The 20,177-nt window shown below is 35.3% G+C and overlaps 1 protein-coding gene across 4 annotated transcripts in view; it reads left to right on the top strand.

The window, feature by feature from the left end:
* The window catches only part of foxo (forkhead box, sub-group O), a 122,210-nt gene that overhangs the window by 81,302 nt on the left and 20,731 nt on the right, over window positions 1-20,177 (top strand). The window contains exons 3-7 of one of the 4 annotated variants that reach the window (XM_028171438.2): window positions 15,750-15,920; window positions 16,554-16,654; window positions 17,555-17,794; window positions 18,275-18,489; window positions 19,081-19,268. In XM_028171438.2, the coding sequence (XP_028027239.2) occupies window positions 15,750-15,920; window positions 16,554-16,654; window positions 17,555-17,794; window positions 18,275-18,489; window positions 19,081-19,268 (915 nt within the window). Of the gene's footprint in view, window positions 1-15,749; window positions 15,933-16,553; window positions 16,655-17,554; window positions 17,795-18,274; window positions 18,490-19,080; window positions 19,269-20,177 lie in introns of all 4 variants that reach the window. The other 3 variants (XM_089729685.1, XM_028171436.2, XM_028171437.2) reach the window with 3 other exon arrangements.

Raw genomic sequence — 20,177 nt, 5'->3', positions numbered from 1 at the left:
ATGGGACAAACTTTCAGATATGATGGAACAATTTTATTGTCCTGCAATGTCGCGAGATCCGTATCGGTAATGGGATTTGGTCCTGCGTTTCGCCGACTTGGACTCGACTTTAAGTCAGACTGAAAAGTCAGATCTATAGCTTGTCTTTACGTCCAGCTTAGCTGATATTTAACGTATGAATTTTCGTAGACAAGTGACTTGTATCAGTATGGAATACAAATAAACTAGACGCGATGAATGTCGAGTTCAGAAGTTATAGCGGACTTACTTTTTGCCAAAATATTTTTGTTGCTAACGGTCCACCTGGTTACAGTGTGTGGTTACATAACATGTGGACATTACAATTGTGATGCCGTCAACCAGTTTGAGACATGATAACGAAATCTCGTCTCTCTCATGTGGCATGGCATGGAATCTCGTAGCAAGAATAATGTGCAACTCTTTTGAAAACGAAACCATTCATGTTTTATTGTACAACATTTATCAGCTCATAGATATCCATGTTTTATTAGTAAGTTATGAAAAATGTCGTTAAATACAAAAAAGTGTGCTAGCAGTGTGCTAGCTAATGACTATAAATTTCTCTGATTTTATTTATTTATTTAGATTTAGATTTAGTTAAGAAATACATTATTTAGTCTCTTGTATTTTCTATTCAGAGTTGGTTCGTCCTATAGATTATGGACAAAAATGTCAAATGTCACGCTTAGGTATTCCACGTACCGTTTTTTTTTTATTTGGCTGATTGACAGCTTAATTTGGCATAAATTTTTAAAACTATGAAAATGGGTGCATCGTTCGAAATCTAATGTAGACTATAATAATGTAAACAATTTATTTAATTCAATTTAATATCTTTGGTTTGGTGTTATTGTAAATAGAACATTTTATTCAGCTTCAGTAAAAGTCTATTAATACTTACAAAGCTCTAATCAGTCTAATTGTTAAATGGCTAAATTATTTCAGAGACACTTAATCTTGATTACATTACACAAAAGGGTTTTCCGTAAACTCATACTAAAATTTATCCATAAATACGTCCTCAGTTACGAAAGTTTTCCTTGAATGAATTACGAAAAGAAAACTATTTCATTCTTGATACATTTACGGATTAGTCAAACTTATACGTACTGCTTGTTTCGCTGTCTTCCTTACTCCTGCTTTAATGCAATATGGTTAGAATGAGACTTATAAATCACGCCCTAATTTAATTTATCATAAAAATTGAAAGTTTCCACGCTCCAGGGGCACTTTAGGAACTAGTTTCAAACCATTCTCGTTTGAAGGGAACTCTTAATTTATTGAGAGTGCCAAGTTTGCTGGCTAGCATTTCTACAACTTGATTTTTATTCTAACTAAATCGGTTTCAGCATATTTTTTGAGGTTAAAACGATTTTATAATCACAATTTTGATGAATTTAAAATGATGTCTTCCTTAAATTAAATACGACACCGAATTCATTCTCAAAACGAAAGAATTTAAAGTCGTCGTGGCCTAAAGGATAAGACGTCCGGTGCATTCATGTTGAGCGATGCACCGGTGTTCGAATCCCAGGTGGGTACCAATTTTTCTAATAAAATACGTACTCAACAAATGTTCACGATTGACTTCCACGGTGAAGGAATAACATCGTGTAATAAAAATCAAACCCACAAAATTATAATTGCGTAATTGCTGGTGGTAGGATGTCTTGTGAGTCCGTGCGGGTAGGTACCACCACCCTGCCTATTTCTGCCGTGAAGCAGTAATGCGTTTCGGTTTGAACGGTGGGGAAGCCGTTGTAACTATACTTGAGACCTTCGAACTTATATCTCAAGGTGGGTGGCGCACTAACCACTTCACACCAGGTGGGCAGTTAGCTCGTCCACCCATCTAAGCAATAAAAAAAATGGTTCTCGTCGTTTTAAAAAGTCGAATCAGAAGTTGTAGTTTCGTAAATCAATAATTTTCAACACAACACTATCGCATTTTATTAGGTACACAGAATAGAAAAATATAATTTTCAAAAACCATACGATAAAAGGTATATTGACACATAACATAAAAGTTTTATACGTTTCTTTTACGAATTTCGTCCCAATTATCAGTTGAAATAGTGCCAGGCTCTATAAATCAGGCCACGAATACATATTCCTGTCTGACATTGTAACTTTACGTAGTTTATACGACAGAACTATGTCAATCTAACTTTTAAGATTATCACTTCCGCATCCGGCCTATCTTACCTGTTTATTCTATAGGTATCTTCCGCAGTTCGTACTATATAATATATTTGTAAAATAATGGAAATTAATTAAAAAAAAATTATTCTTAACGATCAAAATGATGAAATAATTTATGCATTTTATATATTGCATTTACCTTAAAAGTTTGTTATATTAGACTAGACCTTACTAATTTGATTCAAACTTCCCACGGAAGCTAGGAATGATAATTAACTATCTGGAATAATGGTTTGCAGCTATTGATTTTAATCAATGCTGACATAGAATTGCATTACACTTCGAAAAGTAATATCTTTACAAACTCTAACTCAATAATAATTAGTAATATTAAATTGATTCTAATGTGTCCGTTAGTATCGATTTTTAAATAGTAATTTTTTAAGTGACATAATTCAGCAAAAGTTGAGCAAATTTCCCTTTTTTTTCATACGTATATACAATTTAATTTATAAGATTTTGACGTTTATGTTTACTTTTTGCTATTGAGATAACGATGATGTAGCTTCGCATAGTATAGCGAGCTCCGTGGATGTAAAGCATAATGAAGTGGCGTCATTGAGGCGCTCGCTCCCTCGCTGCCGAAAAAAGTTGCAAGTCGGTGGGCGGCGCCGGGGAACATTCAAATTTATCGATTGTCCCGCGCGCCTCATTACAACATTCCTCAAAACTTACCCACTCACAACTTAGCCCTTTCATAGCGCCACTATTGGCACATTACTTTTTATTCTTTCCCCGACGGAGGCCGCTTTTTATGCCAGTTATTATTATCTGTTAAACTTTAAGTGCTCGGCCGCTAAGTTTCGATGCTCCCGATTTACGAGTAACCGTTTCGGGTGTTTTATCGAGCATAAATGTAAGTTTGCCGCTTGTTAAAACGAAGGTCATTCGGGATTATGTTAGCGACAGTCGGCCAATCACGCTATCTGTATCGACAATTTTCCTTGCCTCAAAAACCCCCATACTTCAATTTCTGTTACTTTTACGTGTTATAAACATGTAAGAAAATGAATCGCGAAAGCTTTTACGCTACTGAAATTAATGCGTAATCATGCTTGACGAACGCCAAATCTTTTTTATGCCTAGACTCTTCTAGCTTCATTCAAAGATTGTTCCATTCACGGAACTGCAATACGAGGAAATACGTGAACAACGTTTGTGTACGCTTTTTTTTTCTACGACAGTAATCACCTGAGTACAAATTTATTGATGGCGGAAGGAATTGAGAAAACAAACGTATCGATCTACAATTCGAGGTCAAAAAGAGTAAATAAATGAATACTATATTTCACGGTTAATGGGGAATTATGTTTCACGATAAACCGCTCTGTCCCGACCGAGATCTCGACGAGTCATTGTCACATACGACCCGACTAGTGTATAGTAAGGGCAGCGTAGTACAGTAGCTTAGTTGGGTAAGAGAGGAGTGAAGGGGAGGGGGCAATGATCCATTAATCTGGCACAAGCCCATGTGGCGCCACCGACGTACCTGCCGACGCGACGCACGGACGCCTACGTAACGACACCGATCGTACATTTTGAACATGCGAGAATATTGTATTGTAAAGTGACAAACGTACTGTGCGAAATGAGTTATGAAGCGTATTTACGGTTAGGCATACGAAGAGTTTTTACCCGTATTTATAAATCGAACCTCAGCCGAATCTTTCGTAAGAATTTAAAATTTTCGCTATAGTACCTAATGAGCGCATTGAAGGTCTAGAAAGACCTAGGAATGGCTAACTTAATAATACTCTAAGAAACTGCTTTATTGATTACTAATAGATAAATAGAACTGCAGCTAAAAAAAATGCAATAGGTTCAAGAATATCCCGAATAAGGGCTATATCCTAATAAATATATCAGATATATGTGAAGTCGTAAAATCTGCTTCTACCTGTATATTGATCTAATTTTTTTTTAAGGCTGATTCAATACATCCCCCAGTGGTATGTGACCATTGTTGCTTATGGAATTTAGCAACAAAATAGATAACCATGTTGCTGCTAAAATTTTGTCATGATTGTAAGCCGTCCGTAGTAGTGACATTATCATATTTTTTCTGACTAAAATCTTTCTCTAATCATTATTCCAATTTACCAGTCCAATGTTAAATATTCTCGAAGGGGAATGACGTCACATTGGCAACCATTAGTAAAACTGGAAGTTAAGCTGTTATAGTAAGTGAAATCTCAACGCGTATCCACATATTGCCGTATGCTATCTCGACTTACTTTAATAAAGGCAAGAAAAAGGTAATAGTAATTATCATACCACTACCAATACTCTAATATTTATCTGTTAAGAAAAGCAGTGGCCTACGCCATTAGCTAATGAAAATACTACTTTATTAATTCGGTTATAAAGCACGAAGTATTAATACATATCGCCGACTTTAAATTACTAGATTGATTTTTTTTCTTTGATGTGTGGACGAGCTCACAGCGCACCTGGTGTTAAGCGGTTACTGAAGTCCATAGACATCTAAAACGTAAATGCGCCACCCACCTTGAGATATAAGTTCTAAGGTTTCAAGTATAGTTACAACGGCTGCCCCACCCTTCAAACCGAAACGCATTACTGTTTCACGGCAGAAATAGGCAGGGCGGTGGTATCTATCCGCGCGGACACACAAGAGGTCCTACCGCCAGTAATGAATACTAAAAATTATAGTATAAAATCAGCAGTATTTAATACCGAAATATTCCATTATACGTCAACATAAACAATATAATACAGAACGGCTTGACATAGACTTGACCCACCTATCTTATCACAAAGCGAAACTTATACGACTACTGCTCCAGTTCCGAACGTATCACCGGATAAAATCACGGATAATGTTTTCCTTGTATTTATTGGCCGTATGTAGTATTCCATTCATTTATAGGCCGTATCTAGTATAATACGTAGACCGTCCTTGGAGCTTCGTTTTATGAGAAACTACGCTGTAGAAGCTACGATCGTAGACTTGTAGCGAACTTTCGCAATTCCGTAGCTTTTTTGATTTTTTTTTTCTTTTTCCTAATTCGTTAATTGTAATTAATAAATTGAGAGTTTTTGCAATATAATTTTTTTAATAAAATTTTTGTTTATTCTATTGCATTAATGAAATACTCACAATACGATAATTCAACTATGGCCTTATTCATTATGAGTTGTCAGAGCTTTATATAAACCCTTTAAAAGAAGTTTTGTTTATCTATACAATTCTTACTATTTTCAAATTGTGAATAAGATAACATTAACAGCTTTCTTGTAACGGGTTCATAAACCCCAGATAAATCAAACGAATAAGACCGTTAATCCGGGGCACGAACATTAATTATCATTATACCATTAAAAAAAATTCGACCTAATCTAAAAATGGTACTTTTGAAATAAATCGTGAATTTAATTAATTATTACACACTCTACTAAAATTACTCAATCATACTTTATCAGCATAGTAATTGAAGAATCGTTGCAATTAGTTGAAAGGTATATTTTCCACTGGTTTCATAAAGGATTCAACTTCAATTAAATTTAGAGCTTATCCCCCTGAAATAAAACCGAAAATCAAGCAAACGCTCTATTAGAAATGTTCCAATCTAATAATTGCTGTAATCTTGACAATTTGTTAAGTGGCATGTTTTACTTATCCGTGATACGTCGGGAATGGCACGTCATCAACTAGGTTATGTATTGAGATGTATCAATCACATTCATATCTCACTACACCTTATTAATTTAGATATATATTTTTCTGGAATGTATATAATTTTTTTCTTCTTTTTTTTTAAACAATTATGTGATTATATGATTAAAGTGCTTAAAACCGAAATCCGTATAAATTAAGCGTTGTTTCATTATAAAGATTACGTGAGAGGTCATAGGTCGGCTTAAAATTAATTTATAGGAAATTGAACCAGACAAATTTCAACTACCTTCTTTCAGAACAAATTCGTAACGCACAAAGTTGCATGCATAGATACATTTCGATTCGCCCGTTTCAGATCCATTCACCGTTAAAATATGAGTTCTGTGAACAATTTGAATGTGAACACAGTGCGATGCGTCGGAAATCACGGCGTCGACCGTCCTCCTTGGTTTCCGCGCACTTGCAATATTTCAATCGAAAAATTGACACATCGCTGCATCGCTCCCCAACGGACAAGTTTACGGGAGAAAACTTTAACCTGGCATATTTACTTGCGTTCTTTCGGAGCGCGCGATAGCTTGACGAGTGAAAAGTTTCCTTTCCATAGATAGGTCATGCCCAGATCGGTGGAAGTTTTCACATAAATTGGCGGTCATTCCACGCGAATATGCTGACTGAGGGGGTAACAAATATGCCAACTTGGGTTGTTATAACAGCGATATGTAAGTTCTGTGATACTTGGCCATTAAGTTTATGGAAACTACCGTCGAGATTACATCACACTTTCTGAAAGCTTTATGGGATCCTTCTTTCGTTATCTCCGTCGTAGGTAGCGTATCCATTCTCGTCCGTCTATTAATCAAGAGCACGGATTTTATGGCAGTTACAGAAATGCGTTGGAGATGTACGAGTGAAAAATTCGAACGCAATCTGTCAAATCCCTCCCTAATTCTAATTTAATTAGCGAGGAAGTTTTCACGCGTGGGAGGAGACGGAGCGACAATGACGCGTTAAAATGATTAATTTTGTTGAAGCACTGGTTAGTACGGCGGAGAGTGTGCGTTTCAAACCAACGATTAATCTTTCTTTGCGCCATTGTACTACGATCACGGTATTTTTTCTGTCTTACAATACCATTAACTGCCACGGCTAGTTGGTTCGCCCTTCCCACCGTCATCGTTAGGCCATTGAAGGATTGAAAAGGTGTTTTCGTTCGTTTGCGGGAAAATAGGTCTCCCCTCGATTTTTTAAAACGCTCGAGATCACTTAGGCTTCGATAGTTATTATTTGAGGAAAATGTTTTAATCTTCCTTCGTCATTCGCTGACAATAGATCCTGTCGAGTAAAATTTACAGCGTCATCTCTTGTTCGTTAGTTTGAAACATTTTGTTTGAAATCGTTTTCTCAGCTGCATTCTACTGCAAGGCTACATTATCAATACAATACAGTCCATTAAAACGATTATTTTTAGAAATATATTTTTTTTACTTACTGCTTTCTTTAAGTTTCGGCTTCTAAAACTATATTAGTATAAAGTAAGATTGAATTAAAAAGTTTGTCACAGCATCGATTGTCAGAAAGGTTGAAGGTTAAATTTAAAAAACGAAATTGGACACGAATTTTGAAAACTCCTCAGTCGGTGTAGCTTCTTAGCCGGGGTCAAGAGCATGATCGCCGAATTTAGATCTGGGTGCAAGCCAACTGTTCCGGCACGCAGTTAACTCGTTACATAAATATCAGATCCTCTTTTTATCACTATTAACTGTATTTTTAATTGAAGTGCAATATAAAATTGGATTGCATCAGAAACGCAATTAGCATTCAAACAAAAATACACTGTGTAACTTGTTGTAAAGGTCGCGGTTTCAGTGTTGTCGATGTACGTAGAATAAAATTGATAATATATTCATTTTACAACAGTTCTAGTGTTGGATATAATTATACAAGATTCTCATGTTTGTTGAGCCATTCACAATTATTTTATGAACATTATAACGCAGTGCATTTTAATTATTATTTTTTATCAAAATTTAAATGTCAGCTTTTTTAATATATTGAACTCTTTAGCTTAGAGGATTGCCAATCTGATTTGTTGGTAGATTCTCTCTGCATTTTCTTTCGAAGCTAGACAGTACTTTGCATTCTTTGTCCATCTTTTACAATTCGTAATTGTAAAAGTAAACCAAATTGATCTTTAGTTACAAGACCATGACCCATCAGACTAGAACAACCGGTTATCGAATTATCCATGAAGATTACATTAAGAATATACATTAAGAGTATTAATTGTCTTAAATATGTTTTTATAATGAATAATTAAATCTAGATTATAATTAATTAAAACTATATATAACTGTTATTAAGTACATAAATATTTTTTAATGAAAAACTAAATTATAAAGTCCTAATTTAGTTGAAGTTGTCAAACGAGATGACGAAATATCTCTAATTTTGTTAGTATTCTTCATACTACATTTTCCATATGTCGGAGAAACATTATATGTATATAAAATTGAAAACTCTCAAATAAGTCATACATATATCGGAAGACTTAGGCATGGTTTATTATGGGATAACATGTTCTTCCTTTATTGTGGAAATCATTCGTCAATATGGCGCAATTTCATAAGCATGTATTTCATTACAAAAATCAGTACCTACCAGCCGGATTTGAACATAGACATATTAGTAACATTCAATATGAGGACACCAAGCGTCTTATCCTTTAGGCGACGAATACGTTGTATCATACAAACACTACAATCTGTTTTCGTTATATAATGATGTTTCTTGACAATCTGTTCACACAAATTCGTTCTGAATAATTAAAATTCAAAGTAGATTCCGCGAACAATTGCAATAATTTTACGCATCCAACATTCGTAATCGTGTTTGTGAAGTTTTACGAAGGTAAATTCTGTAAAGATTATTAACTTAGAGATCCGTAATATTGTCAGGTTAAACAACTTATTTGAATTCTGTGAAGGGGTTGAAACTAATAATTAGTGTGATTGTTCTCATCACAACACCTACTGCCAGCTAGCTCTGTTGTTTTTTTAATAGTTAGATTTGAATACTTTAAATAAAAATTAAACGTATGAATATTTTATTAAAGTTATATTTTGCATATACAAAGGATAATTGAGGTGTGATAACTTCCGGTCTGAAAACTTACCTCTTAATTCATTCGGGTCACCTAAAGAAACTGCTAATTTTAGTATTAAAATCCACCGTTATTGTCCATTATTTCTTGACTTAATTTAAAAACATTCTGGTACTCTTGAAGTCTCTGCTGGTTGAGACATACGTCAGCTTGGATTGCGAGCGGGACTATCCAACGAATCCGAAAATTATAGACAACACCTGTTGTACTTATGTTGCTAAGTAACACCGAACATGAAATAGACAATTGCTAATAATGCCTATTCAAATGGAACGAACAAGCGACCTCAGTCACGATTGAATTACGAAAATTCCAATGTTTTATTAAGTTAAACTTTGCTTCAGCGGCCCCTTTTTTTTTTTTTTTTAACGCTGGGGAATCCATTTACGGATACCCGGTCGAGAGGGGTAATAGACCGGGTTATGTCGGACTCCGGCGCCTCCAGAGAAGAAGAGGGAGAAGAGGAAGACCAAAGTCCTCCTCTTCTTCCAATTCCTACCTGGAGACTACGCCTTGAGAAAGGCGCGCGAGGCGCTGCGCGGCGTCTACCACGCAGGACCCGCCCCGCAAAACCGACTACCGACTAAACCCCATCGAGCTCCACCACTCCGACTCCACGAAACCTACGGTACCGCACAATGCGCGCCGCAGGCTCGCCGTCGGCTTCAGCGGCCCCTAAGTGAATTTATTCGTACTTAGTTATCGGTGAAAAGTCATCTTGCTAACGTTTCGGTAAGTTGAATAATTAAATTTGTCACCGGCGGTTGTCACTCGGATTCTCGAGAAATTTCGAAGGTTTTACTGTCACGCTTATGGCGCTCAACGTCCCTCGCGTTTCCTATTGTGTCATCGCGATTTTCCAATTTGAATTCATTTGTTATTTGATTTCGCGCTTAGGGAGACTCTTATAGGGATTCGTACGCTTTCGACCAGCGTGTGAACAAAGAATTTGCTAGAAATCCAATTACTTTTTATTGACGGAAACGAATGCAATCTTGGATTGATCATCGACTCTTGTTCGCAATTCAAGTCTAAATAAATTTAGAATCTCAAATACGGTTACCATCATTTCATACATGTACCTTATAAATAGTAATATCTTTGGCACGTTACCTTCATCCTGGCTCTCGCCAGGGTCGACATCTGTAGTGTAGTAAACAAAATAGGGACACGAGGTTAGAAAGAGAGTTACGTAAAGCATCGCCACACCGTTCCGTAGGTAGATTCCGTAATCTCATTCATTTAATAACAGTACTAAATTTTTATATGCGCATACATTTGAATGTGACGCATTTCGTTCGGGAGCGTACACGGCTATGGATACCGAAAACTACGCATAAATATATATTCAAAGGACCTGCGATCAAATTTTGAACCGTTTTATTAATGAATTTTTTGTTTGGAACACGTTTAACAAAAATAGATCTCTAGCGTTGACGGGAAACAGTCGTATGCATTTTTAAATACCAACGACCCGCGGAGCTTGAATTATTACACAGATTAAACATAATATATCAATATTAATGATAATGTCAGCGGAATAATTAAATAATAATTGAATTTTCTATCAAAATAACTCTGAAAATTAGTTATATTAAAATAAATAGTCACATATTCTGGAGCAAGTCGTAAATCTTTACAATAATATACATATTTTCATTACAACTAGAGACAGTAAATATATTTTATTAATATTAATTCAAATTCATTGTTTTAATACACTTTAAGAGCACACAGATAAGGCCATCACGTGTGCATTAAGTATGTCACTCTAACAGAATAATCGCACTGAATTATTCAACAATCCTTCGGCCATTCCACTGTTCCGTATCCACGTTTATTCTTAAAGAAATCTGACCGAATACATGTTTGGCTGATGTAAACAGTTTTACATTTTAACAGCATCAAACTACTCGAGAACGCATTCAGTTCAAACTCTACATTACTTTACTCGTCGTTCACATATGATTAACTTAATAATATTTTCAATCTGACAGCGTTACGATACTGTTACTGGTGGTAGGACCTCTTGTGAGTCCGCGCGGGCAGGTATCAGCACCCTGCCTATTTCTGCCGTGAAGCAGAAATGCGTTTCGGTTTGAAGGGTGGGGCAGCCGTTGTAACTATACTGAGACCTAAGAAGCTATATTTCAAGTTGGGTAGCGGTATTTACGTTGTAGATGTCTATGGGCTCCAGTAACCGCGTAACACCAGGTGGGCTGTGAGCTCGTCCACACATCCAAGCAATAAAATAAAAATGTAATAAATAATACCCGTTAAGTCACAGGGCGTGTGAGAGAGACAGCAAGAAGTGTCTATTAAGAAAGCAGTCTTTCTTGTTCCATCTTCAAAAATTTAATTACTACGTCAATTCAGCATAAATTTTGCACGAAATTGTATTTGTGATTTTCTCGGTGAATTGTTATGACATAAATTAATGTGTGGGAATTTGTTTTATTAACTAGGTTCTTTTTTTGGTTGGGTCAAAACAAAACACGGACAAATCATTCGAAATAATGATAATTCAAATCGAACGTAATCCGTTTAAGCTGCTAGAAATGTACTGCTTGGTTTTGCTGAATAAAAATAAAAATTAATAAACAAACTAAAATCAGCAGTAGGTCTCGAATATAGAATATAGAACACAACGGGAGCTATAAACAACGGAAATCATAAGCCATTCGATTCTTGGATTGCGTAACGCCATATAATGGCGGTGGAAATTCGACAAAATTTAAGTCGGTGAAGCATTAAAGGGGACTGTAGACGGCGTAGACTGTTAATTCACCCCATAAGGGTCGCATTGGCGCCACGGATCCTACCGTAGACAAAATTCTAAGTACGATGTCTTGCCGCCCCGGTTTGGGCGCGACCCGTTTCTCTGATATAAATGCACTAGATGAGGCGTCCAAGTAATTTTCGAATAATTTGCAAATAGAGTTTTATTTATAGCATGTTTTTTTATTTTTTTTTAATTTATTGCTTAGATGGGTGAACGAGCTCACAGCCCACCTGGTGTTAAGTGGTTACTGGAGCCCATAGACATTTACAACATAAATGCGCCACCCACCTTGAGATATAAGCTGTAAGATCTCAGTATAGTTACAACGGCTGCCCCACCCTTCAAACCGAAACGCATTACTGCTTCACGACAGAAATAAGTAGGGCGGTGGTACCTACCCGTGCGGACTCAGAAGAGGTCCAACCACCAGTGTAAATGTGACGACGGCGCACGGTGTAAGGTAGTTTCAGGGGCCCATAGACATCACGATATGTGTGCCATGCTACAATCCGAGATCGTCAATGAGTTGTCTTTACAAAGTGGTGTATCTAAATGCTCGACTCACGTCAACGTAGCGAATTAAAATTCACATTTTAATTTTTTACTTAAGATAGTTTTTCAATCTCATCATAAGGTTCAAAGTAAAAAAATGATTACCATAGGTTCAGTAATTTTGTCCGTCACATTTGAACGAACAAAAACAAACGTCAGATAAAAAACGGTGATCGAGTGGTGTTTAATATAGAGACTTAAACTCAACATTATTATAATCTTTTTTTTGTAAATGTCATCAGTATATAAGACTCTGTAACGGCTGTGATATATGTAAATTAATAATTTTGTAAGTACTTGGTAATTTGCGGTTAGATTTAGAATTGTTTGGATATCTTAAATTCTATTAACATTTGAAACAAAGTTAATATGAAGTGTGGAACGTGCGAAAGATTGAGCCTGACATAAATATTGTTTTTACCTAACTACCGATTCATTACCAATAGTAAGGAACGTATATTTACCTTCATAAAATAAAACGACATGCATGTACAAAGCTGGACAACTTATTTATTAATTTATTTATTTATTTATTTATAACTTTATATACTAGACAGTATAAAGGCGGACTTAATGCCATAGGCATTCTCTGAAAGTCTACCTTAGGGGGTGCAGAGATGAACCTTGGTAAGTGTAGTGTGATAATGATATAACTTAAACATATGTGTATATATAACATACATAATATTTATAGATACAAATACTTGTAGTTAAAGAAATACATATTATTATTAGTTTTTCTTCCTCGACTTATGTCGGCTTTGATAAATATCCCGTCCCGTTTCCCACAGGAAAAAAGATATCTATACCCCAAAATTTTATGAGATATGATGTGAAAAATAAATAAAAAAAGAATAGAAAATGACTAAATGATGAAGAGAACCCCAGCGTGTGTTACTGTAGTGCCTCTTCTTCCTCGTCGTCCTCCTAAAGGAAAAAAACAACTATGTCAATTCAAGGAATTTAAATATCCGTGTTTCGAAAGCACGAAATACCGCTTTCTCTACCCGTTCAATCTTCGCCGGAGCGTAGAGAAATACGGCTGTATGGACCGCATCGCATACGCGCAGAAAAAAAAACAGGTAGATTACGAAAAATGGGCCGTGACGTCACGGGAGCAGAAAATTCGATTAAGTTTAGCTGCCAGTCAGCAACTATATAATTTAGTGCCCATAAATTATATTCGTCGGATTATTATTGGATGTATTAATGTCCATGTCGAATTAGGACGTAGTACGCCGAACTAACTTCTGAGATATACTTACTCGTTTTGACGAAACTCTTAGATATATAGGAGCCAAAAAAATATTACTTTTGTCGTAAAAAAAATGGTAGTAAAATTAATCAAACCTACATCATTACATTTTAGGTAATAAAAATATATATTTGGCTACACTAAAAATGGTATATCTTAGTTTCAAAAAGAAATTAATATAGGCATATTTATTTTAAAAAACATGTGTGCAATTCACACGTGGTAGAAGTGAAACCTTCCAAAATTAAAATACAATTATCCTAAACGTCTTAAGTATATGTAAAATTTTGTCATTAGTAAATAATTGTAAGGTAGCGCCCTCTGTGAATTGATATTTTAATTTCACGTATAATCCTAAATTAAAATTCACTACAAGAGCTTTCATACACACGTTAGTATTAAAAAATCTCAAAGATGGCGCTGTATTAAATGTATATTTCTGTCTCATTCTTTTGTATTTGTGTCTCTTACCTGTCGTTTTTTCCGTTGCATCCGGTTTGAAATCACAACGATTCTAAAGAAGTTTTCACTTCAAAAAGTATGCTTAAGCAATTCGCGAATGATCCGAAAACCATGTCGGTTTGAAGTACAACTCGAACTTGTCACTTTTATTGCCGAAGTAATTCATGGTAAGGGCCTTTGGCGACGTATCAATCAAAGCGTCGACGGGCCATTTGTTGCGTGCGTTTTCACGCTTGATAAATCGTGGACTTGTCCACATTCAGCGGATTTATGTACGTGGCCAATTGTTGTACAAATACTTAATTAGGCATTCGGTACAATAGTAACTTACTGTGAGCGCCAACTTAATTACGGAATTTTGAATTAAATTTATAATGGCAAATTCAGTTTTTATTGACGCGATATTAATTTTTTAATAACTGGATTTAATTTATGTTGAATTGAGTCTTTATGATTACAATTAATATGATCTGAATTCATTATTATTTTATTATTGCACAATATAATTAGACGCATTAAAGTTTTTTTTTTAATTGAACCAATAACGAGCCCTTTAAAAATTTTTTAATAAAATCCTACTCATCATCGTACCTATCTTTAATAAACTTTGAATGTCGCAACACTAAAACGCAGTTAAGTTTTAACATACAAAGGAAAAACATTGAGAGACGCCATGAAATTCATATCTCGTATTTTGAAATTCCAATAGGTTTTAAAATTTTCCATTCTAAAACGGTAAAGCGAATTATACGCAGCGAAGGTTTCGAAACGTGTCGAATAGACGCGCAAACACAGTCGTGTTTTTACTGAGTTTCTCGTAAAATTTGTATGATTTACATGGTAAATAGACGTATCTGAAAAATTTACGTATCCCGAGACGTTGAAGCGACGAGGTCCTGTTAAATTACGGGTGAAAATCGCGAAGGAATTCCTCATTTTGCAACCAAAAAATTAAGCTGCGCTTATTTATTTTTTTTCTGTTCGCCCTATTCACGCAAACATTTTGCAACTCCACATATTTATAGCCGTTCTAGTGTACAGTCTCGTAAGTGGCGGTTCTCACGGGGCAAGCAGAAAATTATTTATGGACTGTTTTATAGCAAAACTTCATTCGTTGCTGCGGTCGCTTTTATACCTTTGACGGGAAAAAGTTGTGAGATTTTATTGTCGGTGCGAGATAGGACGCGTTATTGCACCAACTTTGAACAGTAGCTGGAATTAAAATTCGTATATGTTTTTGTGGTCAGCGGTCGCCATGCCCGGATATAGCACGACGCGTTTAAAGTTTATGGGGGTTATTTTTAACATCGCTTCTGCATCGTTTTCATCATTCGTTTTGTGGTGGAATTATACAAAGTAGTGATATTTGTATGCGACCTCACGCGGGACGGTAGCTGTAACGACTTAATACACTTTTATGAAAGTTATAACATTGTTCAGTGTTATCGATTCGACTGTGAAGCACTGATCGACTCTAAAGTAATATCTGAGTGAGATTTCGCAGAAATGATTGTCTATGATTCATGTAAACGACTATTTGAAAATTGGAAAAAAATAATTTCATAATACCCTTATTTTTTTAATTTTGATCAGTATTCTTTTAGAAGATATTCAGATATAAAATTTATGTGTGAATATTTTATTTTAATATTGCATTTCGTTTTTGTTACAGAATTCGATAAGACACAACCTGTCTCTTCACAACCGCTTCATGAGAGTTCAGAATGAGGGTACTGGCAAGTCATCATGGTGGATGATCAATCCCGACGCCAAACCCGGAAAATCCGTCAGGAGGCGAGCCGCTTCGATGGAAACCTCGAAATTCGAGAAACGAAGAGGAAGGGTAAAGAAAAAGGTATTATTTCAAAGATAGGGATCAAAGTAGATTTGATTTTAGTAATACTAGTAGCAATGTCAATTTCTCAGTCCATTGCTTTTCTTTCTTTATTCATACTATCAATCGCCCTACGGCTAGTTTGCGTTATATAAATATCCAATCAGGCTTAAAATTTTGTTTGAAATAATTCTACAATGATTAATTTTTTATGCTCATTGTATGACACAATCAAACAGCTGTTTTGAATCTAAAACGTTCTTGAAATGTTTCGAGCGATCATTGTATTAGAAATTTATTTTATTTGTGCTCTTTAGTTACTTTTGTTTTAAATTCTAGTAATCTAATCTTTAAAATCGTATTAGTCCTAGTTTTAAAATATTGTATGCTTGGGAACTATGAAAACGTACATTGTCCATTAGGTTTTGTACATATTATGACACGGTAACAAACGATTCGAAACATCAATTTGTAATGGAATCGTTACCCTAACAAAATGGAGCACTACTATGATTACGTCAACTCTTATGATCGTGTTGATGATTTCATCGAGAGGAAAATCGATGTTCTCAGTTTAAATCGATATTACCTTTTATTTTCCGAATTTAATATTCCTCATAAAAAAAATATATCGTCTTGTAGACCGAAGCTTTAAGAAATGGAGCCACAGCTGATGCAACACCTAGCCCAAGTAGCTCAGTATCGGAGAGCATCGACATATTCACAGACTCACCAATGCACAGGTAATTTCAATACAGATTAAAATGAATTTATAGTTCTTTAGTAGCTACTGTATTTAGAGTAATAGAGAGTAGCAGTTTTATTGTTTACTTAAACATAAAAAAACCCTCCTTATGGAGTAAATGAATTCCTGCAAGCGATGGCATCAAGCCAATAATCGGCCATGGATGCATCTTTTAGTGGTACTAATTTGACTTTAAATGCGCAGTGATTTACGTACATATACTTACAATGGGAAGGAATCTTTTTCAAATATTTAAGGCTACCGAATGACGTTAATGCCACAGTAACTTAGAAACGTACAAACGATTATAAACATCGAAGCACGCATGATAACTCATCTCAAAATAAAACCAACGACCAAAACTGCGTTGACCGAACTAATAAAATTGAGTTATTGCATCACTGCCACTTTATGATAAAAGGTTTAAATCATTCAGAACCATTAGATGATGAGTTATGAGGATGCTGAATCTCGTCATTTCAGCTCATATTTAATGTTTTTATTGCCGATTCATTTTATATGGATTACGAACATTTTCGTCATATATTTCGAATGGTTCGATAATCACCGAAGGACCGGCCTGTGGGATACATATCTCATGAACATTTTTGTCATCATTTGGTATAATAAAGATATTTCCTGTGCTGACCATTGAACCCCATTTTGGTGAGCGCCTCATTTGGCACACAAATTTAGATGTAAACGAGCGACATAAGTTTTATTTGCATGTTCCCTTTAGACGTTGTTATAGAAGTTGGACAGCAAATTCATTAGATCGAGCTTTAGTATTAGTTTCCGCAGCTTTCGATTCTTAGTTGGGGACATATTTTAATTTCGAATTTAGTACTTTCTAGTCTACAGATATTTTATTTGTTTTATGCTTGTTCGCTTGGGCTAGCAGCAGTTTCCAGTTGTCGCCTGACTTCCGCCAGCGTGCTCCATCAAACGCTTCATCTTGCGGACGTCTGTCTCCAATTCCTTCAATGATCCCTTCAGAACCAGATTGGAAGCAAGAATACGCGAATGACTACGCCACCAATACAGACTTCTCACAAGCGGACTACACGCAAGAGGAACAGTTGGCAGGTTCGCTGGCCGATTCCATGAAACTGCAGGGAGCCGATCCATTCCTGAACCCGTAAGATTTTTGTAGTATGCTTTATGTACGAAGCGGCTTCTTAAATAAACCCGGAATATTTTGCTTTAACTACGTTAAATAGAAAGCGGCTTTTAATAGACTAGACGTAGAATTATTATATAATTATGCTGCTTTTAAAAATGGCCAACGTATTAGGTGAGGTATGTCTTTTTAGTGGTAGGCAGCGGCTTAGCTCTGCCTCTGGCATTGTTGAAGACCATGGGCGACGATAATCATTCACCATCAGGTGGGCCGTATTCCGTCTGCCGTTATCAATCAACTATATTAAACCAAATCATCGGTATATACTGTCAGAGCTATGTTCTTTGAAATAAGAACATCAATAAAGACGATATCTGTGATCTCCAAGACGTGATGTGGCACATTGTCGCACGCTGTGAACATTATTTTATTTTTGTTGTTATTTATTCTTGCTGTGTAAATTCCTTAATGTTTCTATGTTGACACTCGAATCTGCAGGTACGTGCCAACGACCTCGTCATCTACTTCAGGCGGTAGTTTTCGGTATGGATCCTACGGAACCTGCCCGAGACACCCTCACGGAGGCTGCACGTGTGCCTCTATGTACACACATCCCGCCCACCCTGCCCACCCCACACACCCACATCAGCATGCATTGGATCATTTCGTCAGGCCACCGCCGTCTGCTGATCAAGCCGATATCATGCAAACGGGTACTTAAATAATTCTATTTATCTATTTTAATACGCTTTTATTAGCTTTAGACGTTTGTATGTTTGTAACGAAATCTTTGAACATGATTTTGACCCCCTTCAAAATGTCGGATTAACTCGAAATTTGGTATACTTATTAAGGACCGATGACAATTCAAAATTTAAAAAAATATTAAAAATATTGAAAAAATTGAAATCCAACTAAAAAATAAAAAAGTAAATAAATTTTAATAAAATTAAAAATAGTGTAAGAAAAATGATTTTATTGTAAAAAAAGCGTGGGTGCATGGTATCAGAGTTATAAATATTTTCTAAACAGATATCAGTAGAAGGGTTATTTTGATAATATCCTGAAAAGGACCCCACGCTTTTTTTACAATAAAATCATTTTTTCTTACACTATTTTTAATTTAAATTTATTAAAATTTATTTATTCTTAGCGACTATTTAAATTTATAGACGTTACTAGCGATTAACATCATTTAAATATGTTTATTTGGCATTTAAAAATAAAAATAAAATCACGTTAACAAAATAACATTTCTATGGTTCAGGTCAAGGGAGAACTCAAAAGTGTTTCTCGATCGGCAGGTAATAGGCAAACTCAAATGGTGACAACGTCGGATCCCGCTTTGATGAATGGTGGAATGATGGTGCAGGCTGGTGGAATGGGACCAACGACTGTCATGGGACAGATAATGGGCGCCTTGAACTCTGGTTTGGTAGAGGACTTAAATTTCGAAGCATTGGAACATGGCTTCGACTGCAATGTAGATGAGGTAATTTTAAATACGCTTTTTTGATATACCTATACATATATGAAAAATCTAACGGTATATTTAATTCTATTACGTCCCATTGAACTAAGGATAATACATAAAATCATTATGTTAACTTCGAGTCAATATCCTGACCGAAATAACCTGAATTAAAAATATGATAATTTAAAATTTAAATTCATTTTGCTTTAAAGCTATTAGCCAAATAGTTTTTGTAGTTTATAATCTATGTAACTATTTTTGATAATGTGTTCTTTAAATGTTTTTTTTTGAAGATTTCTGGGCCTGCCTAAGTACTAAGTGCTTAGTGATAACTAGAACCCGTAGATAAACCAATATAAGTGTCACCGTCCAGCCTGAAACCTGAATTCGAAGTCTAGATTAAATTACATGATGTACAACAAAACTTCTCCGTCTACGAAAATTGTAAAGTATTAAAAAAGTTTGGAAATAATTATATTAAAATAATAAAGGCAAGATTAAACATAGAATTGAGTGTTAAATTAAATGACTCTCAAAAATCACAGAAATTACTATGTCAAATTTTAAACTGTGGAATATATAGTTAATATTCACAACGATTAATAAAATATAAACGGCAATACCATTGACCTTATAATGATTTCTAGAAATCAAATAGAAGTTCTCCACCATAAAAATGTTAAAGTTAAAATGCAGATAAATTACATTCAAGCAAACTAGTTTTATAGGCGCTTTTATATCATCATATCTTTATCTATGCAGTTTCATCACTGAGGGAATATATAAGAAACTGGAACTAGACATGTTTTTTGTTCCAAAGATATGTAAAACACACAGAAAATTTATAGAACACTAGCTGCGCCCGCGTCTTCGCACGCAAAAAAAATAGATGTACCTATCTATGAGTATCTGTAAGAGGGTAGCATC

This window comes from Bombyx mandarina, chromosome 09 (assembly GCF_030267445.1).
Source record: "Bombyx mandarina strain Sakado chromosome 09, ASM3026744v2".
Classification (NCBI taxonomy): Eukaryota; Metazoa; Arthropoda; class Insecta; order Lepidoptera; family Bombycidae; genus Bombyx; species Bombyx mandarina.
The sequence above is the reverse complement of the archived record's forward strand: the minus strand, read 5'-3'. Positions and strand labels throughout refer to the sequence as shown.